The sequence below is a fragment of the Asterias rubens genome, chromosome 19 (genome assembly GCF_902459465.1).
Source record: "Asterias rubens chromosome 19, eAstRub1.3, whole genome shotgun sequence".
NCBI lineage: Eukaryota > Metazoa > Echinodermata > Asteroidea > Forcipulatida > Asteriidae > Asterias > Asterias rubens.
Window position 1 is genome coordinate 7,401,174 of NC_047080.1, and position 26,205 is coordinate 7,427,378.

At 38.5% G+C, this 26,205-nt stretch overlaps 1 protein-coding gene across 1 annotated transcript; it reads left to right on the forward strand.

Annotated features, from left to right (window-relative positions):
• The first annotated feature begins 2,379 nt into the window (after window positions 1-2,379).
• On the forward strand, window positions 2,380-24,517 carry LOC117302895. Its single transcript, XM_033786864.1, has 14 exons — window positions 2,380-2,630; window positions 4,219-4,328; window positions 5,507-5,624; window positions 6,103-6,200; window positions 6,920-7,011; window positions 14,311-14,443; window positions 15,337-15,409; window positions 16,187-16,390; window positions 16,735-16,798; window positions 17,486-17,684; window positions 18,712-18,838; window positions 21,185-21,329; window positions 22,178-22,261; window positions 24,139-24,517. The coding sequence occupies exons 1-14, from the start codon at window positions 2,500-2,502 to the stop codon at window positions 24,295-24,297; spliced, it is 1,737 nt and encodes a 578-aa protein (XP_033642755.1). The 5' UTR covers window positions 2,380-2,499; the 3' UTR covers window positions 24,298-24,517.
• The last annotated feature ends 1,688 nt before the right edge of the window (window positions 24,518-26,205 follow it).

Genomic DNA, 26,205 nt, shown 5'->3' on the forward strand with positions numbered 1-26,205 from the left:
AACAAGACTAGAGTGGGATTCGAACCAACGACCTCCAGATTAACGTGCCGGTGCTCTACCAACTGAGCTATCTAGCCCTATATTGGCGGTGTCCCCATTAATTTGTCAATATTTTTGTTCGGGGGTGCCAGTCAGAAGCCATATACAACCGTTAACTGCCGTATAGCCAGGGATCACACCCAAATTACGATACAATCTGGGAAGCGGCAGCCAAGGATTCCCTTAAAGACACTGGACACTAATGGTAATTGAAAAAACACCCTTGTCACACGAAGTTGTGTGCGTTTTGATGGTTGATTTCGAGACCTTAAATTCTAAATCTGAGGTCTCGAAATCAAATTAGTGGAAAATGACTTCTTTCTAGAAAACTATCTCACTTCAGAGGGAGCCGTTTCTCACAATTTGTTATACTACCTACCTCTCTCCATTACTCGTTACCAAGTAATGTTTTATGCTGATAATTATTTTCAGTAATTACAAAGTGTCCACTGCCTGTATGGGAATGCGACTTTTTGTTTCAGATATCAATACAATAAAATGCAGATTACCTATGCGTCGCCCCATGTGCTTTGCTTCGCTTTCGCCAATTGATATGATTGTGTCTCATAGTGTTGTATGATTATTGTGTTCAGTAGGACTACGACCAGGTCGTAGCTGCGATTGATTGTTTGATTTGTTGATTTTACTTAATAATTTATTGAATGATTGATTGATTTCAAAATCATGGGCCTTAAACATGAAAATGCCCAGAATGGGTCTAAATTTTTAAACCACTATTGCTAAATGAATGACAGTTTGGGGGATACAATCTTGGGAGGTGATTTTTCCCGGTGACAGTTCAACACCACTTGAAAATAATTAGTTGACCTGTAGTATGAACTATTAGGCATTAAAGCCAGTGGACACTATTGGTTATTGTCAAAGACCATGCTTCTCACTTGCTGTATCTCAACATATGCATAAAATAAGAAACCTGTGAAAATTTAAGCTTGAGTGGTCGTCGGAGTTGCGAGATAACTATGAAAGAACAAAACACCCTTGTCACACAAAGTTGTGTGCTTTCAGATGCTTGATTTCGGGACTTCAAATTCTAAACTTGAGGTCTCGAAATCAAATTCGTGAAAAATTACTTCTTTCTCGAAAACTACTCCACTTCAGAGGGAGCCGTTTCTCACAATGTTTTATACTACCAACCTCTCGCCATTACTCGTTACTAAGTAAGGTTTCATGCTAATAATTATTTTGAATAATTACCAATAGTGTCCACTGCCTTTAAATATGGAGCCTACTTTGAATTTGTTGAACCGTTCGATTGTTTTAATCCATAATGTAGTTGTCATACACGGTGTGAAAATTTCATTTCAAAAGGTGGCCGCGGGAAATCGCCGAAACTCCGGAGCGAATGTCTAAGCAGGAAGACAAATTAATTCATAATAGGATACACAGTCTGACAAGCGCTACTGCGGTAACGCTTCTCAGTTAATTTTGGGGTGATAACAAAGTGATTCGAGGGGAAATTTTCTTAAAAATACATTACCGGTATATTTAAAGACACTGGACACTATTGGTAATTGTCAAAGACCAGTCTTCTCACTTATCTCAACATGCACAAAATAACACTCCAGTGAATTGCTCAAAATTGGTCGTCGAAGTTGTGAGATAATAATATAAGAAAAAAACACCCAGTGTCACACGAAGTTGTGTGCTTTCAGATGCTTGATTTCGGGACCTCAATTCAACAGCGAGAAGACTTTTAAATACGTTACTTCAGAGGGAGCCACCATTTCTTACAATGTTTTATACCGATCAACAGCTCTCAAACAGAGGGAGCCGGCCGTTTTCACATTTTTGTTTCTATATTGATCGCTAACAGGTAAGTCTTTTTTTAATGCGAACAGGCGGATTACAAGTGTCTAGCTGTATGGGACAGCTTGCTGGGAGTCATAAATGGCCGACCGTGTTAGTTCGCAATGCAAAGTAAAAGAAAAACACGCAATTTCGAGATCGAGGCTTTGTACGCTTCTTTTATAGCACCCTGGATGGAAGTATGGACGTACCCGTTAGGGGGTGATACTTGGTCTTTGTAACCCCCCCCCCCCTTCCTGTGTCATGGATTACGTTATGAAAAATTAAAATACCCAGCAACTTGGCCATACATAAAACTGATGTTCCCCCGTTGTGCAACTTTCTATTGTGACAAGCTGAGTGATCGAACAGCCGTCTGATGACAGTCAACTCACCAAGTGTAACGCCAGTGTAGATAGTGTTAAACAGGAATACGTATGAATACTAGCTGCTAAACATTGACACCAGCTGTACGATACTTTATATAATTCCTCTTTCTTCAAACCATTACGTCATTGTCCATAATAGCGAACATTCACCAGCATTGGGGGTGTACTTCCCGTGTTGTTACTCACAATGGGGTGAATCGGCGTTTATTTGTAGCGATTCTGTGTTTAATTTCCCTATTTTGTTCCTTATTTTTGTTGGTAAAACATGTCTTTTTTTCGTACGTGTGGTGTTCCTGGTGGGACTGCCGAGTGGAGTGGTAGCAGCAGCGATGTTTCACAAGACGTTGTTAGCGATTGGCACAACGGCTCCATGCAAGTCTATGGTTCGGTGACTAGGTGAGTCCACTTTTGGTGTTGTTAGGTTACCGGTTGTTTTTGAATTTGATCGGTCAATCACTCAAAGCAAGGGAATTATTTTGGAAACAGAAACGGACTAACTAAATGAAATGTTTAAAACCATCTGGCCCACCTTTATCAAAACACTTTCGGTTCACAATCTGTTGAGTGTTCAAACCCCTGAACTTCACTTGCCGACTTTGCCGTCTGTACGTTTCGAACAATAAAAGCCTGTCACTATAGTCAGTGTCAGTCCCCTCCATGGTCAGTCATTCACTTACTCAGAGATGCCAAGTCCAGAGGCTAGCTATGCGTGAGATTTTTCAAAGCTCACCCTTAACCCCGGGGAAACAAAATTGCCAGTTTTAGAAGGCCTTTCGAAATCGCCGCCCATTTGTTTTTTTTATTAAAAAAATTTGCAGAAATTTAGTTGTGGACAAAAAAGTGTTTCAAAATGCATAAAAAACATCTTCAGAATAATTAAAAATCATATGACTATGAGGTACACAGGAGATGTTGATGATTAATGTGGAGGTACGATTGTGTCAGATTATTTCCCCCCAAAATAAAATAAAACTCTACTAAAAATGATGTCCAAAATCCTCCGCTCACTTTTTGCTAAACGAATCGGAAACGAAAACGAAACCTGTGCGCAATTAGCGTTTTGCGCTCTGCCGAATTTTAGCTGAACCTGCTGGGAGAGCAAAAACATGCGCAATCTGCAAATTTGCGCTCTGTTTGAAAGGCAGCTCAAGTTGATGATTCTGATAAACTGCGTGCAATCTGAAGATTGTGCAAACATTGTAGATTGCGTTTTTTGTACACACGAGCGCGATTTGGCAATGCATTGTCGTTAATTTTTTATTTGTTTCCGATCTGGCCCCAATGCGTGAGAAAATGGTTGCTGTGCGTGTGAGCGTGAGACAGAGCCCAAATGCCAGAGTCTTGGTAGGTCTGCTTACTGTCTACTTGCTTACTGTCTACTTGCTTACTGTCTACTTGCTTACTGTCTACTTGCTTACTGTCTACTTGCTTACTGTCTACTTCACTTGTCTATCGTACTCCTACTCTTAGAACTGAGGTTAGTTCTCCACGGAGGTAGGCATTATCGATAGCGGAATGAACATGCCCCTGGTCATCGCCTAAACTAAAGGCCCGATCCCACTGCAGCGATAACGAGAACGATAACGATAACGACGCCAAGCAAGAGAATGCACTCTATTGGTTGAATGAGCGTGTGCGTATTCTGTGAGGAGCAAGTTCAACCAATAGAATGCGTTCTCTTTGCATCATGAGCGTTATTGTTTTCGTTTTCGCTGCAGTGTGACTCGGCCTTTACTTTACTACCATTGAAATGTTCTGATCGGCAGAGTGTCACGTGGTTCCGAGTCCCAGACGCGACACTGTGTCCTTAATTATTTTAAGCAAGACGCACATCCTTTGGGGAACAAATTTTGAGAACAATATTCTTAAATCGTTTGTGCTATGCTGATGGAATGACTGTTTTTTATTCAGAAAGACAAAACATTTTAGTGAGAAGATAATGTAATGTTAATGGTGTCTTTGTTGTTTGTATTATTTATTACAGGAGATACCTGACAGTGTTCAACAAGTTTGATAATGGATGTGGCAAACTCGATAGGAAAGAACTCATTCGAGCAGTTAATTACTTGAAGGTATTTCCATCACGATCCCAAGGTAATACACAAACTTTGTTTCATATAGTTTTGTTCATTTGCCTTAATTGTGGGTGGCTGATTCAATTTTTTGTTTTATTTCATTTTCATTAATAATAATGATAATATCAATGTACATGTTCAAATGTGCCTGACAGAGATATTGTTAACAGAACAGGTGAGTTTTGAGAAGTGTTTTGAACACATTGACAGATTGTTGATTACAAGGAGATATTGGGAGTTTATTCCACAGTTTGGGAGCGGCAGTAGTGAAGGCTCTATCACCAAGGGTGGGTAGCATCTTGGAAGATGGGTGGTTCAGGGTGGTTTAGGCCTATTTGATTGGGTCATAATAAAAAACATTATTTGCGCAAAGTTCAGCGTGGTGGCAAATTTACTCTTGTGTTTCAACTAGTTTCTGGAAAGGCCAGTGGAAACCCTATAGAAGACAGGGTGGTGATCTATGTGTCATTTGAGGGCATTATTCTTTCGGTGTATTGGATAATAAAAAATAGTTTAGCCTTTGAGAAAGACTCTGCTACATGTAGGTGGAAACGTCAGGCTAGTAACTAAACAGTCTGTAGTTGGTCACTGTTAACAAACAAGAAGGGGGGAATGGTCGAAATGATTTTTTAAACTGATGATTCAAAATGGGCCTTAATAGAAAGCCCTAATTTGTAAATTTGCTTTCTCATGTATACTTTAAATTCTACATGTTAACTGATTAAAGAGCCAATAAAGGATGATCTCAATATGTCAACTATTACCTTTTTATGGCCAAATAGACATCGTAGATACCGGTTAATAACCATTTTACTCTCAAAGTTTGCATAGTAACGAATAACTTGAGTAAAAAATGCACCCGACCGCGCGGCTTTTTCAACCGAGAGTCAAAAACGGCTTATGACCTCTTGACGCCAGTGACGATATTCCCCTAATTAGGTGTGAACGCAGTTCTCCAGGCTAACTAGGCTGGTTGAATGACTGTTACTAAAAATACAGGTAGCAAACACAAAAATGGCCCCCCAAAAATCAGAGGTAAACAAAAATTAGGTAAAAAATTAAAGTTGCAAATAAAATGTGTCGGAGACTATAAATAGTCAGAGTGTTATGACTAGGAATAAAACGACCATAATGTAATCTTGAATGAGAAAGTTTCTTTAGTGATTTGAGCAAATTTGTTTGTTTCTATGTTTGCAGTTTATTCTATGCTGCGATGTGGGAGAGAATGTTCAGGTCGGGATTCTGAAGATTGGATTACATTGGGGGAGTTTTGCGTTTTTGCTGCTGAGTTTGAGGAGTATTATCAACAACAAAGGTTTGCCCATTATTAACCAATACTAGGGGATGCATTTTTGCGTTGTAACCAATATCACTGGCCAATGACCAAAACAGTTATTGGTTAAACCGCCGAAACCCACCTCTGGGGTTATGAGCAAGCAGTGTATGCTGGGGAAAAAACGGCGCACCGAGATCGCTAGCCCCTGTGAATGATGTTGAAGCTGTCTGGAATAGTTTGATTTGATTTCTTGTTTTATTCCAAAAGGAAAACCCCATCACCCTGGGGAAAGGGTTACTGCAATATTTAACAATTATACAAAAAGTATGTTTTATAGTTTTATGTAGCAGGACATTTCTTTTCAGAACTGAGAAGTCTCCCGATTATCTATTAAATCTACTTCGCAGTAGTAGAATAAAGAAAGACAGTTCTCTTAGAACAAACTCTACCTTGCAAGTAGATACACATGGTGTTACGGCAAACCACATATTTTGTTTTATTTGTTTGTTTTTTACAGTTGTTTGAATGTTGAGACTCCTGTAACTGCCGACCCAAGATATAACCATACTGGACCAACTCTCCATTCACAGACAGCATCCATGCCTCCATTTAAAGGTGAATGACTTCTCATACAGTCAATGTCTCTCATATTATCCTTGACTCAACAGATCAGATAAAACATGTTGTCAATTATCTACTGACCCCCCAGAATTTATCACAAAGGAAGAGGAAATGTAAGATAAGTAGATGGAGAGAGCATTGACCCTCAACGCACTTCATACTATGTACATTGTTCATGTACTGATTAGTTCCAAAGTCTGACTTACCTTGAAGACATTTTAACGTAAATCTAATGTCTCTTTGATCGCTTCATAAAATATTTGTGAGAGAGTAATTTGCTTTAAGGCTATGAATGAAACTGCCATTGTGTTACCTTTTATAAGAAAGTTTCATGGGAAAATGTTTGTTTTGATTATGTTTGTACTTAAAATAAAAATAATATGCGTTACCAATTACAGGAAGGTCTAACAAATAGCATCTGTTGCCATGGTAACAGAGTGTTGATAGATTCATAGAGCAAGGATTGCGCTATGATTGATTGGAAAGTGTTTAAATCCAAGTACCAATTTCAAAGCACTGCTTAGCAACAATGTGTGTCATCATAATTTATTTGCGCTAAGCTACTTTGTTTTGCTTTGTCAGCTCTATGTAATTAGGCCCAGGTATGAATACACATGTTCAACACAATTTTTTAGGCTTTCTTTTTATTTATTTTTTGGTCAAACTTCAGATTATTAAATAATTGTTTTGAATTGTTCTACTTATTATTCTAGTTTTCCTTGGTGGTTCTTGCAATCCTACTACATGGAGGAAAGACATAGCTATTCCACATCTCAACAAAGTTAATCTATCTTATTATAATCCAGTGAGTATTAAGGCAGTTTTTATCAACACATAATGAATGTTTAGGAGTGCAATGGTGCGAATATGTTCATGAGTTGAAAGATGGTATACACATAATGAATGTTTAGGAGTGCAATGGTGCGAATATGTTCATGAGTTGAAAGATGGTATACACATAATGAATGTTTAGGAGTGCAATGGTGCGAATATGTTCATGAGTTGAAAGATGGTATACACATAATGAATGTTTAGGAGTGCAATGGTGCGAATATGTTCATGAGTTGAAAGATGGTATACACATAATGAATGTTTAGGAGTGCAATGGTGCGAATATGTTCATGAGTTGAAAGATGGTATACACATAATGAATGTTTATGAGTGCAATGGTGCGAATATGTTCATGAGTTGAAAGATGGTATACACATAATGAATGTTTAGGAGTGCAATGGTGTGAATATGTTCATGAGTTGAAAGATGGTATACACATAATGAATGTTTAGGAGTGCAATGGTGCGAATATGTTCATGAGTTGAAAGATGGTATACACATAATGAATGTTTAGGAGTGCAATGGTGCGAATATGTTCATGAGTTGAAAGATGGTATACACATAATGAATGTTTAGGAGTGCAATGGTGCGAATATGTTCATGAGTTGAAAGATGGTATACACATAATGAATGTTTAGGAGTGCAATGGTGCGAATATGTTCATGAGTTGAAAGATGGTATACACATAATGAATGTTTATGAGTGCAATGGTGCGAATATGTTCATGAGTTGAAAGATGGTATACACATAATGAATGTTTATGAGTGCAATGGTGCGAATATGTTCATGAGTTGAAAGATGGTATACACATAATGAATGTTTAGGAGTGCAATGGTGCGAATATGTTCATGAGTTGAAAGATGGTATACACATAATGAATGTTTAGGAGTGCAATGGTGCGAATATGTTCATGAGTTGAAAGATGGTATACACATAATGAATGTTTAGGAGTGCAATGGTGCGAATATGTTCATGAGTTGAAAGATGGTATACACATAATGAATGTTTAGGAGTGCAATGGTGCGAATATGTTCATGAGTTGAAAGATGGTATACACATAATGAATGTTTAGGAGTGCAATGGTGCGAATATGTTCATGAGTTGAAAGATGGTATACACATAATGAATGTTTAGGAGTGCAATGGTGCGAATATGTTCATGAGTTGAAAGATGGTATACACATAATGAATGTTTAGGAGTGCAATGGTGCGAATATGTTCATGAGTTGAAAGATGGTATACACATAATGAATGTTTAGGAGTGCAATGGTGCGAATATGTTCATGAGTTGAAAGATGGTATACACATAATGAATGTTTAGGAGTGCAATGGTGCGAATATGTTCATGAGTTGAAAGATGGTATACACATAATGAATGTTTAGGAGTGCAATGGTGCGAATATGTTCATGAGTTGAAAGATGGTATACACATAATGAATGTTTAGGAGTGCAATGGTGCGAATATGTTCATGAGTTGAAAGATGGTATACACATAATGAATGTTTAGGAGTGCAATGGTGCGAATATGTTCATGAGTTGAAAGATGGTATACACATAATGAATGTTTAGGAGTGCAATGGTGCGAATATGTTCATGAGTTGAAAGATGGTATACACATAATGAATGTTTAGGAGTGCAATGGTGCGAATATGTTCATGAGTTGAAAGATGGTATACACATAATGAATGTTTAGGAGTGCAATGGTGCGAATATGTTCATGAGTTGAAAGATGGTATACACATAATGAATGTTTAGGAGTGCAATGGTGCGAATATGTTCATGAGTTGAAAGATGGTATACACATAATGAATGTTTAGGAGTGCAATGGTGCGAATATGTTCATGAGTTGAAAGATGGTATACACATAATGAATGTTTAGGAGTGCAATGGTGCGAATATGTTCATGAGTTGAAAGATGGTATACACATAATGAATGTTTAGGAGTGCAATGGTGCGAATATGTTCATGAGTTGAAAGATGGTATACACATAATGAATGTTTAGGAGTGCAATGGTGCGAATATGTTCATGAGTTGAAAGATGGTATACACATAATGAATGTTTAGGAGTGCAATGGTGCGAATATGTTCATGAGTTGAAAGATGGTATACACATAATGAATGTTTAGGAGTGCAATGGTGCGAATATGTTCATGAGTTGAAAGATGGTATACACATAATGAATGTTTAGGAGTGCAATGGTGCGAATATGTTCATGAGTTGAAAGATGGTATACACATAATGAATGTTTATGAGTGCAATGGTGCGAATATGTTCATGAGTTGAAAGATGGTATACACATAATGAATGTTTAGGAGTGCAATGGTGCGAATATGTTCATGAGTTGAAAGATGGTATACACATAATGAATGTTTATGAGTGCAATGGTGCGAATATGTTCATGAGTTGAAAGATGGTATACACATAATGAATGTTTAGGAGTGCAATGGTGCGAATATGTTCATGAGTTGAAAGATGGTATACACATAATGAATGTTTATGAGTGCAATGGTGCGAATATGTTCATGAGTTGAAAGATGGTATACACATAATGAATGTTTATGAGTGCAATGGTGCGAATATGTTCATGAGTTTGAAAGATGGTATACACATAATGAATGTTTATGAGTGCAATGGTGGAATATGTTCATGAGTTGAAAGATGGTATACACATAATGAATGTTTAGGAGTGCAATGGTGCGAATATGTTCATGAGTTGAAAGATGGTATACACATAATGAATGTTTAGGAGTGCAATGGTGTGAATATGTTCATGAGTTGAAAGATGGTATACACATAATGAATGTTTAGGAGTGCAATGGTGCGAATATGTTCATGAGTTGAAAGATGGTATACACATAATGAATGTTTAGGAGTGCAATGGTGTGAATATGTTCATGAGTTGAAAGATGGTATACACATAATGAATGTTTAGGAGTGCAATGGTGTGAATATGTTCATGAGTTGAAAGATGGTATACACATAATGAATGTTTAGGAGTGCAATGGTGTGAATATGTTCATGAGTTGAAAGATGGTATACACATAATGAATGTTTAGGAGTGCAATGGTGCGAATATGTTCATGAGTTGAAAGATGGTATACACATAATGAATGTTTAGGAGTGCAATGGTGCGAATATGTTCATGAGTTGAAAGATGGTATACACATAATGAATGTTTAGGAGTGCAATGGTGCGAATATGTTCATGAGTTGAAAGATGGTATACACATAATGAATGTTTAGGAGTGCAATGGTGCGAATATGTTCATGAGTTGAAAGATGGTATACACATAATGAATGTTTATGAGTGCAATGGTGCGAATATGTTCATGAGTTGAAAGATGGTATACACATAATGAATGTTTAGGAGTGCAATGGTGTGAATATGTTCATGAGTTGAAAGATGGTATACACATAATGAATGTTTATGAGTGCAATGGTGCGAATATGTTCATGAGTTGAAAGATGGTATACACATAATGAATGTTTAGGAGTGCAATGGTGTGAATATGTTCATGAGTTGAAAGATGGTATACACATAATGAATGTTTATGAGTGCAATGGTGCGAATATGTTCATGAGTTGAAAGATGGTATACACATAATGAATGTTAGGAGTGCAATGGTGCGAATATGTTCATGAGTTGAAAGATGGTATACACATAATGAATGTTTATGAGTGCAATGGTGCGAATATGTTCATGAGTTGAAGATGGTATACACATAATGAATGTTATGAGTGCAATGGTGCGAATATGTTCATGAGTTGAAAGATGGTATACACATAATGAATGTTTATGAGTGCAATGGTGCGAATATGTTCATGAGTTGAAAGATGGTATACACATAATGAATGTTTAGGAGTGCAATGGTGCGAATATGTTCATGAGTTGAAAGAGATGGTATACACATAATGAATGTTTAGGAGTGCAATGGTGCGAATATGTTCATGAGTTGAAAGATGGTATACACATAATGAATGTTTAGGAGTGCAATGGTGCGAATATGTTCATGAGTTGAAAGATGGTATACACATAATGAATGTTTAGGAGTGCAATGGTGCGAATATGTTCATGAGTTGAAAGATGGTATACACATAATGAATGTTTAGGAGTGCAATGGTGCGAATATGTTCATGAGTTGAAAGATGGTATACACATAATGAATGTTTAGGAGTGCAATGGTGCGAATATGTTCATGAGTTGAAAGATGGTATACACATAATGAATGTTTAGGAGTGCAATGGTGCGAATATGTTCATGAGTTGAAAGATGGTATACACATAATGAATGTTTAGGAGTGCAATGGTGCGAATATGTTCATGAGTTGAAAGATGGTATACACATATGAATGTTTAGGAGTGCAATGGTGCGAATATGTTCATGAGTTGAAAGATGGTATACACATAATGAATGTTTAGGAGTGCAATGGTGCGAATATGTTCATGAGTTGAAAGATGGTATACACATAATGAATGTTTAGGAGTGCAATGGTGCGAATATGTTCATGAGTTGAAAGATGGTATACACATAATGAATGTTTATGAGTGCAATGGTGCGAATATGTTCATGAGTTGAAAGATGGTATACACATAATGAATGTTTAGGAGTGCAATGGTGCGAATATGTTCATGAGTTGAAAGATGGTATACACATAATGAATGTTTAGGAGTGCAATGGTGCGAATATGTTCATGAGTTGAAGATGGTATACACATAATGAATGTTTAGGAGTGCAATGGTGCGAATATGTTCATGAGTTGAAAGATGGTATACACATAATGAATGTTTAGGAGTGCAATGGTGCGAATATGTTCATGAGTTGAAAGATGGTATACACATAATGAATGTTTATGAGTGCAATGGTGCGAATATGTTCATGAGTTGAAAGATGGTATACACATAATGAATGTTTAGGAGTGCAATGGTGCGAATATGTTCATGAGTTGAAAGATGGTATACACATAATGAATGTTTAGGAGTGCAATGGTGCGAATATGTTCATGAGTTGAAAGATGGTATACACATAATGAATGTTTATGAGTGCAATGGTGCGAATATGTTCATGAGTTGAAAGATGGTATACACATAATGAATGTTTATGAGTGCAATGGTGCGAATATGTTCATGAGTTGAAAGATGGAATGTTCTATTCAACAAGGCGGAGCCGAGTTGAATGGAACATTCCAGCTTTCAACATTGTTCAATGAATGAAAATATTTGCACTATTGCACGAATGAAAAACATTCATTATTTGTTTTATATAACATCCAAGTAGATCTTTGTCATTTTTAATGGAAGATACAACTTTCAAAACAAACAAAGCATAGGCCTACAATTTTTAATTGTGAAATTACGCCCGTTTCTCTTTGGGTCGGCCTGTTGGATTCAACAGTCACAATGTGCTTTCTGTACAGCTATTTTGAGACACGCAGAAGCCGAATGCTAGTAATTTTACTAATATGCCTTGCAGTAACACTGCTGCATTACCAAAGACACGCGCACGCAGTGATGTTTTTACTCAGCTCTTTCGTTCATGGTACTTTTTTATTTGCTATCACCTGACGGACAATCCTCCAATCAAATGGCAAGGATCTGCTTGGGTGTTATATAATACATAGTATTGAAGGGTATCTGTCAAGAAGTATATTTCGCAATACAGATAAGGATATGAAACCCTATCCATTCACGTCAGCCGCGTCTTGGGTTTTGTTTTGTGTCACTTGAAGGCGCTCATATTCATCAGGAGTGTTTTTTCCGATAGGGAACCCAGTGTTTTATACACAGCATTTTCTCATTGCTTGCAAATGACTAACCATTTTCAATCTATATCAAGCACAATACCAGTGAAAGCAATTCCGTGGGAAATGTTTTTACTCTAGGTCAAAAAGACCACTAAAGTCTGCAAAACAGTAGGCCTATCCACTCCTGTATATGTTCCTAATGGTGTTCAAAATACGATAGTTGCGGATACGTGTCACGTGAACACACAAAGTGTTGACATATCGGTATGTGTATGCGTAGTCTTGCAAAACCTCTCTAATGTATTAATAATGTCGACTTATATTACGCCATGTATGTCACATAGTGAGACTCCTGGCACAAAAAACCCTAACTTAGCTGACATCTGGGAGCCTTAAAAACAAACAGAAGGTGAACAGCTTATTAAAAGAGATGGTTTTTTTGAGGTAGGAAGTATTCTTTCTCAGTTTGATGGACATAAATATGTTCAATCGCAGCCCAATAAATGTGTTGGAGCTTTCTAACATAACTTGTCATAACATGTAAAATCCAGCAAGTACATGGTACATGTACAGTGTAAGTGTTTTTTTCTGTCTCAATAAATACATGTCCTAAGAGATCCAAGCAGTTCAAAGCACAGTAATTGTTTTACACTTGCATTGTGATGTTCAAAAACAAATATAACAATCATCTTGGTTTTAACTATCATCACTTCTTTCTTTTTGACACAAAAGGAAAAGATCAAGTGGAGAGGGGTGGGGACTGCTACTTTTCAGAGTGTCAAGGTCATTTGAAATTTATTTGGGAGAAGGCCACAATCTCAAAACCTGCAGTTCACAAATAGTATTTTATTTAAAATAACAAGTATTTAACAACCCTGGCTGCCACTTTCCCAGTTGTGTCATAAACTTGGGTGTGATCCCGGGCTATATGGCAGCTAATGGTTGTGTGGCTTTTGACTGGCATCCCGAACAAAGATATTGACAACGAACAAAGGTATTGACAAAATAGGGAGACTGCCAACATAGGGCTAGATGTAGCTCAGTTGTTAGAGTGCTGGCATGTTAATCCATAGGTTGTTGTTCAAATCCTGCTCAAGTCAGTATTTCTTTGTTCAACCCAAAACTAGTATTTTATTGGGTACGTTCGATTAGCGTCCCTGTGTCGACCCTGCGGTGCGCACTCGGGTGAGCCCCTGACAAGAGCAAATCAAACAATTACTCGCCCTCTCGTGGTGAGGACTTGCACCTCGGGTCAGCCCCAAGTGGCTTGTTCCACAAGCAGGGTACTTGGGGCTACCCGGGTGAGCCCCTGGAATGTCGTCAAAGCTATTCGAGCGTACCGGGGGCAGACCCGGGTCGATCCAAGGAAGCTAATTGAACGCACCCATTATGTCTGTTGATCAAGGCCCTCCACCAATGCCAATGGCAGCATTTCTTTCTTACTCTCTCCGAATATTTCTTTTGGAGGTACATGTACCATTGGTCATAAATACAAAGTTATTATAGTGCCTTTACTGATGTTTTATCTTCCAGCAAGTAGAGAATTGGACTCATGAGCTGATTGCAATTGAAGATGAAGCTAAGATGATAGCTGAACTGCTGCTTTTTGTTATTGATAATTCAACACGTAGTGTGGCTTCACTAGTTGAGGCTTCATATTTATCAGGTCAGAAATAATAATAATAATAATAATAATATTAAGACATTTGTAAAAGCGCCTATGCAAAAAGCCTCTTAAGAGAACAATAAAATAAACAATGAGAGAAAGATACAAGATACAAATAAGCAAATTACAAAAAAGTAGCTTTAAAATATCGCAATACTACATTGATTATCAATCTTCTACACATCTATTATGTTTAACTTTCAAATTAAAAAGAAAAAGAAAACCCTTTTGAAAAGAATTTGACAATACGAAGGGTGGGAAGAAGGAGCAAAATTAATTAGTTAGTGAATGAGGCAGGCTTATACAGGGGATAAATGGGGGGAAAAAGAGAAGGCAAAAAAATCAGGTTATTAATCATTTCCTTTTTGGCAACACTACTAATAGAGATATCACTGGGTGTTTCCCCAAACCTCTCTTGGAATCTGTATTTCTTTTTTAATGAATAAAAAAAGGTTCCGCTTCAAATTATTGCCTTTACACATCGCACGGTGGTGCTGGTTATGGCATTGACGCCAGTATTTTGCAGAAAAATTAAACCTACTTTGACTTTGGGAATCTGGTATTTGCACTCAGCAAGCATACCATACAAACAACAGGGCCCAATTTCATAAAGCCTGTAAGCACAAAAATTTGCTTAGCATGAAATTTCTTCCTTGGTTAAAACAAGATTACCAACCAAATTTTTGCTTGATACTGGTATTCAGCTGTTGTTTGCTAAATCCTGCATATCACGTGGAAATTTGGTTGGTAATCCTGTTTTAACCAGGGAGAAATTTCATGCTAAGCAAAATTTTGTGCTTACAGGCTTCATGAAATTGGGCCTTGTTATGGCTATGGAGCGGGCAGTTATTAGTTATCAATCTCACATTGTCTTGATTTGTTTTATTGAACAGGAGGAAGACGATCATTGGTGCTTGTCATGAAAGGGCTACCTACTCACGTTGATAACGAGAAAATATCAGACAAGTAAGATTTAAGAGTGTGGGTCCCCAGTTGTGGCACTTATGTCCTTGAGCAAGGTATTGCTTTGTCCTTAGGATTGGCAGTAAGCAATGAGCCCCATGCATTAGAAATTGTAGTGCACATGAAAGAATTGAGAACACTTTTTGTGGAAGAGTAGGGGTTAACCCTGGTGATTCTGGTTCACATCGCAAACACCCTTGTTTAATGGTTTCATTAGGCTTGCGAGCTTTAAGTTAACTTCTAAGGCATCCCTGGTTTCATTACCTTAAAATATGATAATGATAATGTATGGTGTCATGATCGAGTGGTTAAGAGCACCTGATTCAAGTTCTCGGGGTGAATTCTTTGGAGTGTGGGTTTGGTTCCCGGTCTTGACACTTGTGTCCTTGAGCAAGATGCTTCACTATATTTGTTTCTCTTCACCCAGGGGTATAAATGGGTACCTGCGAGGGTAGAGGTTGATATTGTGTATGAAAAAGCCTTTGGAGTGCTATGATTGCCCAGGTTGTATACTCCGGACCAGGGAGCGGAGAAAGATTAAAGGAATGTTATTGGCCCAATGACCCGGAGTGGATTTCAAAAAGAGTTAAGACTAGTCTTATCTCAAGTTAGGACGAGTTATGTTTAACCTACATGTACATCTCTTTGTGAAATTGACCCCAGGGCACTAATGTAAAGGGCATTGAGACAGTTGTTGTGAAATGCGCTATAAGAAGTTGTTATTATTTATGTTGTGTCCATTATGATGATTATTATGTCCAATTGCTATCCTACATTCAGTGAGCTGAAAGATCTAAGGCACAGTCATGCTTTCCTATGCGACTTGGTAGAGAGACAATGTTGCCCAATATTTGAGGATCTCCCTGTTGCGTTACGCTGTGCTGCTAAAGTCCTTACTCGGGGTGTACATATGAGTCAACTGACTCTTGGAGATGGAGCTCAACCAGTTAAGCATGCTGACTTTAAAGTAGGAGACAAACTAAGGTAAATTCAGCATCGGTAATTATCTCACTTCTTTACCACTCTCAAACAGCACGGTCAGCAATGAGCTATAATATTTGAAGAGGGATTTTTTGTTACTGCAGTGTGAACAAAGTAAAAACTAGTTGACAGTAGGCATATCCCCGGAGGATTACCAAAATGTGAACTGAATCGCTAACGAGTGGATCTCCTAAAAGTATCGTACTGCCAACAAACCAAACAAACAACTTCTACAAATTAGTTAAAGGAAAGAGTGCAATTTAGCCTTCGGCCTTGTTTCAGACCTTGTTTTGTGATTTACTCTTTAAACTTTAACAATTAATGACGCTTTTTATTTCTTTCTTCAGAAATATAAAAGAAACCTTCAGGGAATTTGACTCAACTAACAGTGGCAAAATATCTCTGAGCAATGTAAGTATATTATGTACATGGAATTTGAGGTATTGCATGGTGAGGTATCAATATATATTTGGTTTGCGCTAACACCATGTGTGTATCTATACTTGCCAGCCTGTAGATTTTAAAATAATAATAATAATAACAGTGGATATATAGCACTCGGGACTCATGGCGCTTCAACATTATTACCCCTGGTCACTGGGCCTTAAATCATTCCTTGAACCATCTCTCCTGCTCCCTGTGGAGTATACAGCCTGTTTTTCGCTAAATTGGTAGCGCACTAAGCTAATTTATCACAAGAACCAACTCTGCCCTCACAGGTACCAATTTACCTCTGGGTGGAAAGAAGCTTATGGTCAAGTGTCTTGCTCAAGGACACAAGCGTCACGACAGGGATTCAAACCCACACTCTGCTAGTTCGTCCTCTTATCCGCTCGGTTGCGACACTTCCATTTTATTCTTTAGCAAATAGAATATACAGATATAAAGCAAGACCATTACATGGTGCTATGTAAAAGAAGTAGATCTCATTCTTCAAAAGTAGTCCCAAATACCTCGCAGGAAATATAGTATGTTAAAGCGCCTTGAGCGTCACTGAGTGACGGATATGCACTCTATACAAGAAGCCACTGTTATTATTATCATTATTATTATTACTAATATTAAAAATGTTGGTTTGTTTGTCTGTTTTAATTGAAGGCATTCCTCGCTATTCGAGCCGTTACGGGTAAAGACCTCACATTTCCAGCTTATGATCAAATAGTAGCCAGCTGCCAAGATTCAGGAGTCAAAACACACCTGGATTTCAACGAGTTCTGTTGCCTGGTTACGGAATACAAATACTACGAACCACCAACCGACAAAGGACCATTCTCCAGACTAACTTCATCTATTTATCGTAAGTTGTTTTATATTACTGTAATTAACACAAATATCCTATGCTATGTTTGTTTGTTGGAACACAAATCTTCATAATTGGAGTTCGTATGGAACAAGGTTTAAATTCATCAAACAAGAAACAGAATATTTTAGATTTCACCTTCTTACATGTCTTGGGTTCTAATATTCAGTTTCTCATAATGAACCAATCTGCTAGTTGTTAGTTGTTCCAATCAATAAAAGATACAAATTACTACATATCTAGAATTAATAGACTCAAAGAACCACTGAATTTGTAGACATTCAAATAGAGTTGTGTCATGGCAGAGCGGTCTAGTTAACCGAACCCAATTTTTGGTGTTGCCAGCAGCAGAGTATGGGTTCAAATCCAAGTCATGACACTTGTGCCCTTGAGCAAGGCACTTAACCTCACTTGCCTCGTAAAAAGTTTGGAAGGTAGTTCATTCTGCTCTACTAGCCAGGCTCCAAGTGGATGATACCCAAGTTTACCCTGTTTCAGCCCCAGGAGTAGGTGACAATGTGCCCCTTGGTGGTAGTTGATTTTGGTCAACAGCCCTGAGCAGTTACAGTGTAACCCTCACTATGAAATGGCCATTCCACTTTTTTAATGTTAGGTACATTGTAATATCTCATAAACAAAACAATGACAAAAATATCACCTTCAATAACTCCTTTCAACCATTATACTTACTAACTTGCGCTTGCCTCTCACCAAGGTGACCCTGGTTCGAAACCCGGTCGGGGCCATATGTGAGTTGAGTTGTGCGATGGTTCTTTGCTGTGCCATGAGGGTTTTCCAGACCATCCGATTTTCCTCCCTCGGCAAAAACCAAACACTGTGCTCCGTGGTGATAATGGGTTGATGTGGTTGGCTGCCAAAGGCGCCCTTGCATGCCTGCTTCTCGAACACGTGGTAGCCGCATCCTTCACAATTCGGCTGCGAGTAAGGATGATTAACCTCCCAAATTATTGTTATCTGTAATGACTGGTTTCCATATTAATGCTGATTGTGATACATTGATTAGGTTGGTTAAGTACATTCAAGAAGCCGTCCACTCCTAAGGAGATTGTTGAGATTAAGACTGAAGTATTTTTAGGAGGAACCTGTCTACATACATCATGGAGGGAAGACATTGCTATCCCAATACTTCAGTAAGTTCATTTCACAAATAAAGAAGAAGAATCAAAAATGGTTGGGTTCTGTCAACAGATGGATTGCACATGACGCCATTGACCGCCATCTTTGATGAAACGTGCACGCATGAAAGAATGTCATTGGCTGAGAGTTGTGCGCAGCGCATACTCGTGTGCACTTTGCCAATATGTTTATCATCAAATATGGCGGTCGATGACGCTATGTGCAATCCATCTATAGTTAGACTAGTCGATACTCGACATACATGTATTTATTTAATTTCACATGAAGACTCTATCTACTGAACAACAAGTACATGAGAAAATTGAATTTGACATTCCCCTTCCTCTTTAAAAACAACATAAGATGCACATGTCTTGATGTATTTATGTATGAGCTGTACCCATAGAGTTAAATATAAGAACTAGAGGGCGCACAAGCCTAAATACGCTGACCGTTTTGTAAGTTGACAAAACAGCATCGCATACATGTAGCATTTTCATAGCACACACACGTGTTCAAAATTAATCTTACAAAATGGCGCGCGTGTCTCCTTGCGGTTCCTGTTGCGTTTGTGCATGTAGCATCACCAGTGCGCCCTCTAGTTCTTATATATAACTCTATGGCTGTACCATTACACAAGCCAAGTCACATTGACTTGATCATTGTTACACCACACGACACTATTGAGTGAAAACATTTAAAAAGATCGCATGAACATAAAGAAATAAGCCAATTGCACGTCAAATTGCTACCAACAGATCCATGATATTTATTTGGTTTTACTCTGACATTAATGTGTGTTAGCACTGGACACTCAGTACTTTCCCCTTACACCAATGTGTGTTAGCACTGGACACTCAGTACTTTCCCCTTACACCAATGTGTGTTAGCACTGGACACTCAGTACTTTCCCGAGTTCTGTGAAAAGAAATCACAGAAATATTACTTGGGTGGGATTCAAACCCACGACCCTTGCAATTCTAGAGCAGTGTCTTACCAACTAGACCACCGAGATTGCCCGGTAGCTAGAGGCAGTTTAAATTCTATATTTTAGCGGTGGGTACTGCAATGATTTTCAATAGATGTTAAATTTAACATCTAATAACAAAATAAAAGATACAATGATGTTATCTTTATTCAATCCGTCATATTGTACCACAGCTGGGAACCAAACATTCTTTGTGATGGTGACGTCATTAACGATGCCATGACAGTCCATGGTCTTGTGTAGGTGTAGAGTGTCAATGCACTGGGTCTATTGTCACCATTGGAATACAAATAGTTACAGTCATCACATCTATAATCAAATCATGTATTTCCTTCCTCATTGGGTTAACAGATTAAAGCCTGGTTCATACTTCCTACAAATGCGAATGCAAAACGAAAATTGACGTCACAAATTCGCAACCAATACTTCTCAACAGTTGAAATGTGTTCAACTCCTGCGAACCATTTGCTGCGAAAAAAGGGCTGTGATGTCAAAATTCGCCCTTGCATTCGCGAGAAGTATAGATCTTTGTAGGATGATTCCTGTCCAGTAAAAGCAAGCCATCCACACTGAGATAAATGAATGAAAACATTATCAGAACATTTCTTTTTTCCCACAATTTATTTAAACTTGGCTAAAATTCAGTTGGAAGATGACTCTAGACAAGCAAACACACGTACATGTTTTTCAACCCTGGTATCCAGGACATCTCATTTTTATTATTATTATTGTTTTGATGTTTCTATTTGTTGTGTACACAAAAGTTAAGCAAGGACGTCCTTGCTCTAGTAAAATACCCACAGCTCTTTTGTTAAAGGCAGTGGACACTATTGGTAACTATCAAAGACTAGCCTTCACAGTTGGTGTATCTCAGCATATGCATAAAATAACAAATCTGTGAAAGTTTGAGCTCAATCGGTCTTCTAACTTGCGAGATAATAATGAAAGAAAAAAACACCCTTGTCACACGAAGTTGTGTGCGTTTAGATAGTTGATTTCGAGACCTCAAGTTCTAAATCTGAGGTCTCGAAAACAAATTTGTCGAAAATTACTTATTTCTTGAAAACTATGGCACTTCAGAGGGAGTCGTTTCTCACAATGTTTTATACCATCAACCTCTCCCCATTACTCTTCACCAAGTAAGGTTTTATGCTAATAATTATTTTGAGTAATTACCAATAGTGTGCACTGCCTTTAAAGTCCTCATTTCCAAAGGGTCAAACAGAACATAAGCCACAGAGCACTCTTGGCTTGAAAATCAATATACACTGTACATGTATAAGCAGTGGCTATTCCAAAATTAATGGTACATGTAAACTGATTTGATTGACTGATCTTGACTGATTTCCCTTTATGATTGATTCATTTCTAGACAACACAACTTGACCTACTTCAATCCTTTAGTATCTGATTGGAACATGGGTAATATCCCATTAGAAGCCAAAGCTAAAGAAACCTCACTATATCTGCTGTTTGTTATCTCTGCTACATCTAGAGGAATAGCGTCCATGATTGAGGTGAGATCATCTGACTACATGGAAATCTAATAGGCACTGTAATGAGTGGAGATACGTTTTATTTGTGGTATCTCATCCATCAAGCACTGGACACTATAAGTAATTACTCAAAATAATTGTTAGCATAAAAAATTACTTGGTTACGAGCAAAGGAGAGCTGTTGATAGTATAAAACATTGTGAGAAATGGCTCCCTTTGAAGTAATGTAGTTTTTGAGAAAGGGGTAATTTCTCTCTCAAATATAAAAAGACTTTAGGCCTGAAGCCAACTACATGTAGGTCTGTATCGGTCATGTAAGACCTTGCATGGTCTCAAGATCCTGCCATTTAATTAGACCCCATCACCACTCTGTTATTCCCCTGCGTTTGATTAGCTTCCCTGGGCGACCCCGCGGTGAGCACAAGCAGGGCATCACTTGGGGCTGACCCGGCTGAGCCCCTGGAATGAGGTCAAAGCTATTCAAACGTACCGGGGGTAGACCGGGGTCGACCCGGGCAAGCTTATCGAACGCACCCACAGTGTCTGGAGTGTCATCAGAAATTATAAAAGCAAACTTCCCCACAATGGCTAGTTTAGCAATGCTGGTTTTCTTATTTCAAATTCACTGTTGCAGTACATTCATCATGGATAATGGCTGACAACATGTTGGGAGATTTTATATTTGCAATTTGCAGGGGATATCTGCACTGGCGCCTGCAGCCTTATGCTTACCTAATACAGAGTTAGTCTAAGGTGTTCTGAACCTGTGCCACAGTCCACGGATTCCATGTACAAAGGTATAGCAATAGTCAACCAGGAATAGGGAACTGGTATAACTTTACTTCCTTTGATGTATGTGTTTTGACCAGGTTGCTCACTACATTGGTCAAGGACGTAAAGTTGTACTGTGTATAGAGAACATGGTGCATGGAGTATGTGTGTATGATGAAAAGGTAAGTACTCTTGTAACATGATACAGTCATTTATAATTGTTGCACGCTGTGACGGGGTCCATGGCGTTTTGTACACCCGAGAGGGAAAATGGCACCCGACGCGAAGCCGAGGGTGCCATTTTCCCCAGAGGGTGTACAAAACCCATGTACCCCAAATCACAGCGTGCAACAATTTTTGTGTTATACCTTGGTAACATTATTATTCCTCTTTTCAAAGTTATCTTGTCATATTCAAAGATTATTTATAGTATAGTTTAATAAGCAGACGAACAGTTGTTCAATAAGAAAACAATTCTTCACTGTTCCCTCGAACCCGCGGCTGTTTCGTACTAAGCGCTGGAAATCAACCAACGCTGGGAATGATCAAGGTAATGTTAACCGGTTAACATCATTCATGTTACTCGCCGCGCTGTGCAGCCGTGGTGCATGCGTATTTGTTGTCCGGAACGTGATTGGTTCTCGACCAATCAAACTTCACAGTTTGTTACCGAGGTATAACAATTTTTGATGATAGCTTATAAAGCAAGCAGCATTCCTTCCTTCATCAGGAATGCATAGGCTTGGGGATCAAACATCAACGATAGTTTATTTAGTAGCAATTTAAAATCATCATTCATAAATACGTTATTCGCTATTCCTATTGGTGGAGAGCGCGTCACGTGGGTGTGTATAAACCTTTGTTTATGACCAGTAAAAAGTGTTGAAACATGGGTGTGACATGCGAGCTTGCACCTGTTCTTATAATACAGTTTCTTTATTCCTATTGGTTGAGAGCAACAGCTTAACCAGTTGTGCATCACGCGATACGCGTGACGCGCACAGCATTCCTTATAAGGAGTTTACCCGAGGGGGGCGGAGGGATTTACCATTTCATAGCTGGGAGGGGTGTTGTGATGAAAGAAATCATTGAACAATTATAATTTTGCATTTATTTTTATTTTTGACCAATAGTGTTGATGTTTTTTGACCGAAAAGGTCTTTATTACTTGGAATCAAAGTGTGTTGAATCGGTTTTCAACTAGTGGTTTAAATCCGCCGAGGCCTGGTTCTTGATAGTTTACCTCGACTTCGTCTCGGTAAAATTATCAAGAACCAGGCCTCGTTGGGATTAAACCACTAGTTGAAAACCTCTTCACCACACATTGATTCCCCTAATATTAACTTGTGATATCAAGTCTAAGCTTACCAGCCAAAAACCACAAGAATGCTGACAAAGCGCAGCATTCTAGCCTGATGTACAAGAAATAGAATTGAAGCAAACAGTGAGAGAGAAAACCTAAACCTGACCCACAACAAATTGTCAAAATCAATGCAATCGTGCAATAGTGAAAATGTTTTCATACATTGAAAGATGGAAGTTTCTTTCAACGAGGTGGAGCTGAGTTGAATGGAACATTCCATCTTTCAATGAATAAAAATATTCTCACTATTATTGCAGGAATAAAAAAAATTATCATTTGTTTTATGTTACATCAAAGTAGATCTTTGTCATTTTGATTGGAGGATATAACTTTTAAAACAAACGAGGCGTACAATACTTTATTGTGACATTACACCCATTTGTTTTGGTTGGGCTTGTTTAGATTCAACAGTGACTAAGTGTGTTCTGTACTGATATTTTGAGACATGCGGGTGGCGTAATATTTGCGCCTTGCACACAATGATGTGGTTCGCATCGTGCAATAAAACAAATCAGATGGAAAAAAAATGCACAGTGAATGGAACGAAAAATGCACGGTGAATAACGTTGCTGTCACGTGATGGACAATCCTCCAATCAAATGGCAAGGATCTGCTTGGGTATGAGTCTAATCACCCACATTATATCTTGTAGTATACACTGTTTGATTCAACTCTGTTGTGTATTCTATATTTCAGCTTTCAGAACGGGCTGTGAGAGACTACAACCGAGCACGTTGCTACCTAGCTGATCTTGCTATACGCCAAGGTGTTCCATTCTTTAATGATATCCACAAAGCAATGGAAGCCTTAGTTGGTAAACTCCTGGTGGAACATCAAGTCAATAATGCGCAATGAGCAAGTTTGAGTGCCTACATTTAGTCGACCCATGATTAACCACTGACCAGCAACTTACATGCGTAGTGATGCACTCACTTGAATGACTCGTTTGGAACCCTAGCCAACCATCGGTACTATGGTATACAACACGCCATTGCTTTTCGCTAGTGTCACTGGTTCCCTGCTGTGCTTTACACATGTTAGCATGGAACAGGCTATCAGGACCAGTGAAGAAACCATGGTCATGAGGCTGGTTCCAAATGGTCGACCACAGTAGTCAACCAATGGTCGACCACAGTAGTCAACCAATGGTCGACCACAGCAGTTAACCAATGGTCGACCAGCCTGGGTTTGAGGTTAAATAGTCAACAACGGAGCACAACTTGCTTGATGATTGTCTTCCTTTCTACATAACATTTCAATTATTACTCAATGATGTGCCAGTTTTTCCTCATAGGGCCATCCTCCTCTGTTTTAATATCAGATACAAGGTGCCTGATTTCAAAAATATTTGTAATAAATACACAAGTTGTACAGCGGTCAGCCTTTCTACTATAAAAACACAACATACATGTGTCTTATAACATTAATTTGATCTACTCTATGAAATGACTATGCAAGGCCAGTAGTGGTTGTATCATTCTACCATGTAATGAATGAACTCCCTCCTTGTCAATGGTTTTCTTAGGCTCATATTCAAAGTGGAAATTTGAGGTTTGAATTGATTGAGTTGCAAATGGCTGTAAGCCAATATCTCATCAAGTATAACAAACCGTGTTCTGTTCTCTGTATAATGTTGCAAGCCTCTTTTTTCTGACGGTTCATTTCTTTAAAAAAGAAGGACTAAATACTGACTTTAGGCTGGTGGTGTCAGCAGACGTTATACATGTAGGGATGATAAGTTTAAAACTTACTGCTAAACTGGCCATATGCAGGACTTACATCATCCCTGTCTTGTTGTATGGCTCAGAAACATGGACCCTCCTCAAATCTGACCTCAATCGCCTAGAATCGTTCCACATGATGTGTCGACGATCAATTCTCGACATCCAGTGGTTCCACTTCGTCAACAACAACGAGGTCACCCAAGGAACATATATGCCCCCCATCAACCAACTAATTCAACGCTGCCACTCTGTCTTCTTTGGTCATGTTGCTCGCTTAGCTGACAACACCCTGCAGCTAAAAAAGCTCTAAGCATCGCCATCAACTCCAGGGGGAGGCCTAGCACCAGCTCCTGGCTGGAAGAGACCCAGAGGCCCCCCTCGATCATCCTGGGCCCAACAACTTGGCCGGCCTAGTGAAATCGACCACATGTGGCGTGAGGCTGTAGGACGTGGACACAGGAGATTGTGGTCTCTGCGGTTGGTTGATTGATTGATGAAGGGCTCTGCTTGAAGTCGTGATAGGAACGTTTGTCAAGACATTGGATGGCAGTGAAGAAGGATAGCATTGGCTGACTCGAGTACGGCTGATGAAATATTTTATTGCTTATTGTAAAGAATAGAGATTTGGTGTGAAATCTTAGCCCTAGAGTACTGTATGTGGACATTATCAGAGCTAGTGTAGCATAGAGTTTTGTAAATAACATATTTATAAGTGAATTTTAAGCAGAATGCTTGTTTTTATACTAGACATGTGAATACAAGTGTTTGTGTTTATTTTATGGATAACTCTACCATTTGTAGTTGGTGTTCAAATACTGAATTTATTAAGATGCATGTTTTAATTTAATTTATAAACCCTATATGACATCACAGACAGTGCCCACCCCGAAGTCGCACCTGTGTACATGTTTCCATTGTATGACCTCATCCATGGCGTCGCACATGTAAACAAGGGCTTCAGAATAAAAAGAGTTCATTTATTTTTGTAGTTTCATTAAACTATCTAATTTTCCGTATAATGATGTAAAAGCATCCCTTT